Raw genomic sequence first — 10,361 nt, forward strand, 5'->3', positions numbered from 1 at the left:
ATAAAATTTCACCTTATCATTTTTCCATGCTGCCTTCATGGCCACCTTCGATTTATGCGCTTCTCAGCAACGCCTTTGACACGATTCGAAATATCAGTGTCTGTTGGGAGAAGCCGAGCTTACGGCAGCATCCCGGGTTGTTCACACGCATACACACACCTGTCACTCACCCTGCTCCCTATTCCCTGTTCACTATCTTTTATTAGCTTTCTGCCTTTTCGGGGCTGCAGGCTTTCCAAATTATTGATTGGCTGGGACTTCTCCTTTCTGGTAGTGTCATATTTCCAGATTTGAGACAGTTTACTAGTCACATGTGGCCAAACCTGGCTAAAAAACAACTTTCCCTTAAAGCGCCTGCGTTCTATCATTTTATATTTTACCCGTGGTGTAGCATTTGTAGCAGTATTGTATAGCTGGAAAAACTCAATACACTCTGGACAAACCTGCAATACATTATAAATATACAGGAATATACTTTATCGGTTTCATTCATTAGTCATTTACAAATTTTACATGTAAACAATAAGTACTGCACATACTGTATACACCACTGACTGGTCAGAATGTGCTAAAATAAAATCTTTTTTTTTTTTTTTTTTAACAGTAGCAGCTCTTATTGTAGTGCTGGCTGTAATTCAAATTACAAATTCGTATTAACACACCTTTTCTAATATGTTGTCGTTTCTATAAGCAACGAGTCGTTCCTGGGGACTTCTGTGGTGGACGAAATACCAAAACGGGTTGTTATAACAAAGAAAAATGCATAATCATTGACACGGTGAAGCTTTATCTAAGGAGATGTTTATTTAACGTTTATGGAAGGAGTCTCCAGTTTCAGCGACTTTGTAACCACCTGGAAATTCTTCGAGCAATATTAGATCAAATTTTTTTTTTTTTATCTTGTTAACGTCAAGACGCTGGTGAGGGAACAACTGTTTATAACCTAAGTGATAACAGGAACTTGTTTTGCAGATGTTTCCACAGCTTTCAACTATAACTATAAACGGTTAAAAAGCACAACATTTTATTCCTCCTTCCATCAATTTTCCATACCGCATATCCTACACTGAGTCACGTTGGAGCCTGAAGCCTATCCCAGGGAACTCGGGGCACAAGGCGGGGAACACCCTGGACAGGGTGCCAGCCCATCGCAGGGCATAATCACATGCTACAGAAAATTTGGAAATGACAATCAGCCTACAGCACATGTCTTTGGACTGGGGGAGGAAACCCCGGAAGCACAGGGAGAACATGCAAGCTCCGAGCGCACAGGACAGAGACGGGAATCAAACCAACGACCCTGGAGGTGCGAGGCAAACGTTCTAACCACTAATCCACTGTACCAATGGAAACGGGAAACGGCCCCCCCAACACCACCCTATTGTGGATTATAAAAGCAATATATATTAACAACTAAAGTACCATGGTAAGGTAGCTTTATTCAGGAGGACTTTATGTAGACTTTACACAGTCTTCCTCATTAGGATACGTTTTCAGAAATGACGTGTTGGTTTGGTAAAACACCCCTCACACACTGCCTGCTCAATTTATTACCTATAAATGTACAACCTGAAACATTTGATACGTTGAAAGGTTTACAATATGATTAGGTGTTAACGTTGGCTGTGTTAGTGCACGGTGGACACGGATCATTACTCAAATTGTCATTCCTCCTCACTGTAGAGTTGCTGTTCTTCCCCACTGGGCTCTCTTCTAATTTCACCTTGATTGCTTTTCACTTTTGCACACGCACACGTTTGAGCAATTTATTCCCTCTGTGAGTGTGTGGGCATTAATGCAGCACCATTTCTCCACCTGCTCCTGAGCTTTTTTATTTATTTATTTATTTTTTAAGCTACATGCACTCAAGGGCACATCTTTTACACCTTTTAATATGTATTTGTCTCCTGAAGAGATGCATAAGGTTTTATGAACAATAATTATACGTAAAGTAGTATAATTATGTTCAATAAAGGTACAAAAATACGTTTGGAAGGTTTGAAGGAAAGGTTCAGTTTATAACTTTATAGGGCATATAAATAATAGATCCACATGAAGGCTCTAATCAGTCCCTTCGGGTTTTTTACGATCGGAGAAATGAATGCAAAATCTAAATGAATGCAAAAGCTTGCAAATTTTCAAAACCGCCACACATTTTCCACAGATTTGGGCCAAAACGCGTCACGTGACGTCATCGCAACACACATTCAGCCAAAGCCCTCTTTGGTTCACATGCGTCGAACGTGAGTAACAGGTCTCATTTACCAACAAACATCACTGCGGAAGACAATCTTGCGCAATTGCAATTTCACCTCTTTGAGTCATTTTCTGCAAAAGAAAAAGCACAAAAAACTCTCTAACTTGTCTAATGTGCTTGCTGTGTCCTGTGTTTTGGTTGTGTTGTGGATAAAAAATGTCATAAAATAAACATAAGGGAGAAGAAGGAAAAACGGGCACCTTGACACGTAGAAGTGGGATTAGGCGGACATTGACAGATTGGAATTACGAGCAATTTAAGATCAGTAATAGTCAAAAAAGTCAAAAAGAAGTGTACGAGCTAAGGAGTGCTAAAAACACACACACACACACACACACACACACACACACTCGTACAGTCAAGGGCGGGCAAGTAGACACAACATACATACACACACACTCTCTCTTCCTCATACACACACATGAATAACTTTAATAATATCTTATAGTAATAGAGAAACTCTATAAAAAACAGAATAGTAGGATATGCAGGACAGTAGAACTGTAATGATATTAAGAAGTTGGAAGTACAGTAAACCGCTTTTCAAGTAGTATAAATATATATAAAATAAGAAATATAGTGCAAATATGAAAATAAATTATAAATGAGAAGTACGGGGAAAAAAGGAAAATATAACTTACTCACTCAAGATTCTCGTCTCGCAAGGAAAGCCTTAATTTTTAGAGAACCATGAAGAAAGCCAGTTATAAGGGTGGCTGCCCCCCCCCTCGAGATAACGATAAGACCAAGGTCCCTCCCGGTTGTTTAGTCGTCTTGCTTACGTCATTTTTATTACCTAGGGAAATGGGAATCTTGGTTTTTGAAAACCTAGGTAAATAGAAACACTGGGTTTTTGTTTCCTGGGTTGTTGGAAATGCCTGAGTTCTGATTTTATGTGTAAAGTAAAACCCCTGGTTTCAATTCTATGGGTAAGTGAAATAGGCCTTTTCTGGAAACCTATGGGTTATCTAGTGTGTAAATACAGTATAAATACTGGAGCTTAAGCTCAGGGTATGGGGGATCACTTCTGAGAATTCTCATCGGTGTGGATCTCGTGTGGTGGAATGAAACAATAAAGCTGGACCCTTGCTTCTTCTCACTCACGGCTGGTGTATTTTTTCTATCTCCAACTGGTCTCAGAGGTAGATGTGAGTATTGGCTTCTAAGTTGAATTTTAAATGTTTTTGGGTAATAGGCTAAATTCGAGCCAACAGTTGCCCAGAAACTAATTGGGCTAAAAAAAAGTGGTAGCTAACATAATAAAGATTCACATGCATTACTGCATTAAAACAGCCTAAGGCAAATGAACAGTATTTTATATCTAAAAATTAGAGCTGCACCAATACTAAATTTCTCGGCCGATACTGATAACCGATTATTCAGAGTGATATCGGTCGATACCGATAACCGATTATTCACAGTTATATGAGCCGATACGGATAACCGATTATTCAGAGTGATATCAGCCGATACTGATAACCGATTATTCAGAGTGATATCGGTCGATACCGATAACCGATTATTCACAGTTATATGAGCCGATACCGATAACCGATTATTCAGAGTGATATCCGCCGATACCGATAACAGATACCGATAGTTCTGCCTTTTATACCTTCTTTTAAATTAATTATAATTACCTTATTCTCTCCATTTCAACAAGTTGTTTCACAGTAACTGGTCTCATAAACAGAAAACACATTGCTCTAATTAAAATGAACACATGGACTAAATTCTAAAGATTAAAGTAAGATTTCTTAACTTATTGAATGTTATTAATTCATATTAACAGAATTAATTGAATTCTAAAAATCCTCCTGATAGTCTCACATTCACTCTCCACAAACACAAGCATTTCTACTTCATCACTGACATCAAGCTGGTAATATGTAATATCAACTTTTTTATATATGAACATTAACTAGATATGAAATATACTACTCTACAAATATATTTTTCTGTGCAATATATATACTACTTTTTTGTGAACTCATCTTCATTTAAATCTTTCAGCAGTGTACTGGTGCTTTAATTCAGCCCGAGCAGCGCGGCACAAAAAAAAAAATTGACTCGACGCCGAAACTCCCGCTTCAGTGCTGCAGCGTCGGGTGTAAAATTTTACCAGAGCAGAGATTACAGAGATTACAAACTGCAGTTTTGTCGTCATTCCACACAAGAGACATCTTCTTTACACACAGCACAAAATCCATGTGTTTTCATCGCGCTCTTTCGATCGACAGGGTATAATCGACCCTGATCAACAGATGTTTTTAAACTATCGGCTGATAGCGTGAAAAATTTCCTTTGTTGCATTCGGTGCATCTCTACTAAAAATTCTTACGAGCCACCGAAATCACATTTTTCCAAATCACAAACCATTTTTCTTCCTTAATGTGATGCATAATTAAAAAAAAATTCATCCAATAAAATTATTTCTGATCACAGGCATTCTCAGTTATATCTGATTCTTATATACACTTTCCAGTTGTGAAGGCTCCTGAGTGACACAAATAGAAAAGCGCCAGGATCCCAGCCATTTGTTGCTGTTTGCCAAACATTGGCTGTGCTGTCTGGGTGGGAGGGATGGCATGCTCGCTCTCTCTCTTGCTCTCGCTCTCGCTCTCTCGCTCTCTCTCTAGCCATTCACTAGCATCTGTGAGCTCAAGGATGCAGAAGAATGCGGATAGCACTTTCCTCCGAGTCTGTTACGCTGCCATGTGATGCAGCAGGAGCAGCTGTCTTCTGATTGGGGAGAGCTGACTGGTGGGTGGAATTTTGTCACACAGTGGCAGTTCGCACCCTGGGACACTTCGGTTCTACCGATGCTTATCATTTCATAACTGCGTAATGTGAGCTTCCTGAACTGGTGCTTATACTGTGTGTGGAATAGCATTAATGATTCTACTAGATATTACTGAATGGTCTATTATTAGCAAATGGTAATTAGATTAAAGTTGAGCCTGAAATAGACTCTGTGCTGAGTGAGACCGTAGCTATGTGATGTTTATGTTAGGAGGGAAGTTGAGTAGTGATGCTTATTTAGAGTGTCGGTGAATGACGGAAGGGGAAGGAGAGAGAAGTGAGGGTGAAAATGTTTGCGTTTGCAAGAGTCATCGAGAGAAATTCATAACTGAATATCCTCAGGGTGTGCTGGCCCTGCAGGTTGGCTGAGAGCACTTACCGAAGCAATTCACACTCACACACTCACCTTCTTGACACACACACACACACACACACACACACACACACAAACACGTTGTGTTGCGCTCTTGCTGACACATTCTTTCTAGTCAACACGAAAACCTGCTCATCATGCGGGCTGACAGAAGCCAAGAGTGCACACAAACACGTTTTACACGCACACACACACACACACACACACACACACACACACACACACACACACACACACACACACACAACATTCATACATCATTCTGCTGTGGCAGCGGTTTGGATTTGTGAATGGAGCAAGGCTTAGTGTCCTGCATCGACTGCATAATGCATGAGGCACGCGCACACACACACACACACACAGAGCAATCTGCCAGATCTGATTTCAGAGCATTTCAGTCACAGTAAAAGGCAAGCTTGCAAAAAAAATATCAGCTGTATCAGAAAATGTATCAGAAATGCTTCAGTGCCTACAACACCACACTGAGCAAATACAGTTCACTGGAGCCTCGTTTGTTGTATAGTTCTATCAAACTGTAAAGCAAACTGGAGTGTGGGAACAGAGCTATAAATATATAATGACAGAAATGACTTTTTTTTATTGAATATGAAAGAAAAGAGACGTTCGGAAGTTACGCTTATGTAAAAGGAAGAGTAAATGTGCCATCATGTTTATCATGGCTCGCACCTGCATTGTTGGGGGTTCGAATCCCGCCTCCGTCCTGTGTGCGCGGAGCCTCTCCCTGTTCTTCGTGGGCTTCCTCTGGGTACTCCGGTTTCCTCCCCCAGTCTAAAGACATGCAGAGTAGCTTGATTGGCATTTGCAAATTGTGAAAATGGATTTTTCTTTTTCCAAATTCAGCTGCCCTTATGTACATAAAAGCTGATATGAACTGCGCTACTTTACTCTATTGCACAGAATATGTACTTTGTGACATCTGACCTTCCACTTCCTTCATTTCTGCAGGAAAAGAAGCCCTTCGGCGTCTAGGGAGCCAAATCCGAACTACCAAAGGGAGGAGCGTCCATCGCACTATGCCCCAGGACAAAGTGGCATGCCACGATCACCCTCTGACTACGGTCGCCCCTACGAGGACGCCCAGTCAGCTCGGGCGTCATACCGCGCCCGACGTGGTGCCTGGCACTCCCAGGAGGAGGAGCAGCACCCTCCCGAGCCAGGCTTGGTGTCCGAGCGTGATCTCCATCGCCAGGACGAGTGCCACACGCGCTACCGGAGTGACCCAAACCTGGCGCGGTACCCAGTGAAGCCGCAGCCATACGAGGAACAGATGCGCATGCACGCCGAGATGTCACGTTTCCGCCATGAGCGGCGCCACAGCGATGTCTCCCTGGCGTGCACCGAGGCCGAAGAACGGCCCGGTGCCTGGCGTTATGGTCATGTCCAGTCCCACGGCCCCTCCTACGGTCACCTGCCCTCCAACTCTGGTCCTCGGGACAAGACGGAGAACCTGCTGCGCAACGACTCGCTTAGTTCGGACCAGTCGGAGTCTGTGCGTCCACCACCACCGAGACCTCATAAAAGCAAGCGAGGAGGCAAAGCAAGGCGGGCCTCACTGAGCAGCTCAGATGAAGAGCTTCCCACCACACCCGAGTACACCAGCTGCGAGGATGTAGAGATTGAGAGCGAGTCGGTCAGTGAGAAAGGTAAGGTGACCTTTAAAACACACACACACACAGAGTGAGAGACAGACACTTTACATCTTCTGAAGTCAGGTCCAGAAGTCTTGAGATCACTACCAATATTGCATCATTCATCAAAAACAAATAGCAGATAACTTGTAGCAGACATCCTCATATCCTGAATTTCTTGTCAGTTTTTACCTCAGTACTATGCTAGCCATTAGTATTTTCAGTTACTGTAACCCAAAATGTGTTAAAATTTGGTCATTAAAGTAAAAAATGGCTTCCAGGCCGTAAAAAACACTCAAGTAGGACTTAATTTTTTGCCAGGGTAGGGTTGCACCAGGCGTTCGAAAGTTCTTTTTTAAACTGGAACGTAAAGTCCAAACTAGAGGCTTCTTCCATACTAGTTAGTTTGTAACTAAATCTGTATGTACTTCGGTCGCACCACTTGATCTTAAGGCAGAACGTAGTTAGTAGGTCGTAAGCTCTCCGTAAAATGTAATGCATCGCCGCATAGAATGACATATTTTTCTTAACCCAATCAGAAGCCTTCAATTGGTAAACAGGAAATACTCTGAACTGCGTGTAATTTCAAACTCTTTCTTCACTGGCCTGACCTGAAATGAAAGTAAAAAAAAAAAAAAACACGACAAAGACATTATCAAATTCAACATTAAACTTTTAATTGAAAACTATCTTAATAGCCCACACATGGAGGAGAAAAGAAACAGATAGAAAAAATCCAGTCATGAAGAAATTCTCATTTTAATTGACTGATACGAAGAAAACAAAACTGTCCTTGAAAGCAAATTAAACTCATCTGTCACAAACCAAAAAAAAGGTGAGATTTCGCAGGACATAGCAAACAAAATAAATGCGAAAGTCTGCGGGCAGAGGGAGATAAAGGAAGTTAGGAAGAAGTGTAATCCGCATTATTCCCTCTCTTTGAAAGTGCAAACGAGCATATATGTCGACATCAATATAAATATCCAAAGGATGACGTCTATTGCGTAAAACTTTTCGACCAACATGCGGTTCTTCATCATCACTTACGAGCTCATCGATGTAATCTAATCCGGCTGCCATCTCATTCTGACTGTTATTCATGGGCAGAGGCTTCGTAAATATTTAACTGGTGTTTTAACTAAGTTTAATGGTGCAACGTAAAAATATTTAGTAGTGCCTAAGTTGTAACTTAATGCCCCTTTACGTCACAACTAGGCTAAGCTGTAACTTGCGCACAGCAGTGCAATATAAATACAGTAATGACGTGTAGCATAAACAGCTAATTTCTGTTAACAATTAAAAGACATTTGTGGAAAAATATTGATATGCAATGTATTAATTTGTTACTAACCTGCCATAGCCACAACACTGAATGAAAAACTAGCAACCTGCAAAGCTAGCTAGATATTTGCTAATAGAATGGTTAGTATTAGCTTGTTGGTTTGCAAAATTGGCTAAAATGCTGATTTTGATAATGTAACAAAACAATTGAAAGAAAAAAAAGTTAGTGGCCTCAGAATTTTGGACCCTGCTGTCATTTTTTGCTATCATATTTGACCCAGTAATCAATGCACTGTAAATCATAATGAATCTATGCTAGCAGGGAACAGCTAGCATGCAAAGAAAAGATGCTAACTGAGCCGCGTTAAGGGGTCATTCCTATGTTCCCAGGGTCCTATGTTCTGTTAAGTATGAACATGTCCCAGCTCTCACTTATGCTGAAACCTAACACCAGCTTTAAATCACCATGTGTTCATTATGTCCATATAAGTCTGGGGAACATAGGAACATGGATACGCTCCCTCTTGTTAGGTTTTAGCCATTATTAGCCTTGTTTTCTTAGCTGGGTGAAATCACCCTCAGACTAATCACAGTGGATATTATTACCACTTGTTTCTGTGTTAATAATTAATGGTAAAAATGAAGAAATCTTTTTTCAATTAAATAAAAATGTTCCGCATATACTTGTACATACTGAACATTTTTTTTGCAGTGGAAAGCTATGCTTATTTTTTTTTTTTCTTCAAGACACTTTGAGAGTGGGAGTGTGAAAGCGCTTTGGGTGTTTGAGAGGTTGCGAGAAGGTACACTGGAGTGTGTGTGTGTGTGGTGTGTGTGTGTGTGTGTGTGTGTGTGTGTGTGTGTGTGTGTGTGTGGATGTATGTGTCCTCAAGAAGAAAAAAGCTTGTATTCCCATTACTGTATACGCTCTGTCTATCTATCTATCTGTCTATCTATCTGTCTATCTATCTATCTGTGTGTGTGTGTGTGTGTGTGTGTGTGCGCACGTGTGTCAGGCTGCCCATCCTCCTATGACATGAATTGCAGCACCCTGGTTGCCTCTGATCTTATAGTTCAATCTGGTTTTAATGGACTGTGTTACATAACAGACAAGAAAAAAAAATCCCAGAGAGAGGGAAGAGGAGGTAGGGAAAGAGAACAGAGGAGAGATCACCGTATTGTGCTAATAAAAATGGAATGTTCCTGTGATGAAGCACCCCGTTGACAGTACTATTTCCAGTCAGGCAGTGAGAGAGGCAGCCAGGGGGCCTTCACAGCTCTTAGAGGCGTCATCACATCTGTGGATTAATTAAAGAAGGTATATGAAAGGTAATTAAACCTTGGAGGTTAATTACACAATTCCTCGCCAGGATTCACCCACAGACCTCTGAGCAATTAGCGTTGTTTTATGATGATCAAGTTTTCTACACATCTCATATTTGGCATATCTGAACTGTCACACTATGCACTAGTCTCAGGCCATACACTGTTAACACGTTCAAAATGTTAACGTTCTGCATGTTTATCGGAAAAGTCCATGTGAATTTTCTATGGTAATGTTTAAAATTGTCTAAAAGGACAACTCCACCCTGAAACACATGAAATATGTTTATATTTAAGCAATATCGCACGAGCAAGAGTGCGGTTATACTGAATATTGTGATTTGGCAATAGACATGAGCCTACAGCAGTGCCGATATTCAGTATAACCACACAATAGGGATTGCGATATTGCTTTTATGCAGCAGTTCTATAAAAAAGAAATTAATATCGAATAACTGACATTTTAGACACAGTATGGCCAGATGTTCTGTTAATTTTTTGCTCCGCTACTGGAAACAGATCCCAGAGAAGCCACACTCACTTTCGAGCACGTCGGCTAGCTCGGCTAGCTAGCTGACACTGATTTGTCCATTCTTGTAAAAGGTGCTTCTGATAAAACTGCCCTCCCTTCTTCCTTTTCATCTTCATCTTTATCTGACGAGCTTTCGTATTTTAA

At 41.0% G+C, this 10,361-nt stretch overlaps 1 protein-coding gene across 16 annotated transcripts in view; it reads left to right on the forward strand.

Annotated features, from left to right (window-relative positions):
- The window catches only part of rims2a (regulating synaptic membrane exocytosis 2a), a 208,532-nt gene that overhangs the window by 85,447 nt on the left and 112,724 nt on the right, over positions 1–10,361 (forward strand). For all 16 annotated transcript variants that reach the window (XM_053674994.1, XM_053674997.1, XM_053675000.1 and 13 more), the window contains one exon: positions 6,399–7,096. In XM_053674994.1, coding sequence (XP_053530969.1) covers positions 6,399–7,096 — 698 coding nt within the window. The remainder of the gene's footprint in view (positions 1–6,398; positions 7,097–10,361) is intronic.

This window comes from Ictalurus punctatus, chromosome 23 (genome assembly GCF_001660625.3).
Source record: "Ictalurus punctatus breed USDA103 chromosome 23, Coco_2.0, whole genome shotgun sequence".
Classification (NCBI taxonomy): domain Eukaryota; kingdom Metazoa; phylum Chordata; class Actinopteri; order Siluriformes; family Ictaluridae; genus Ictalurus; species Ictalurus punctatus.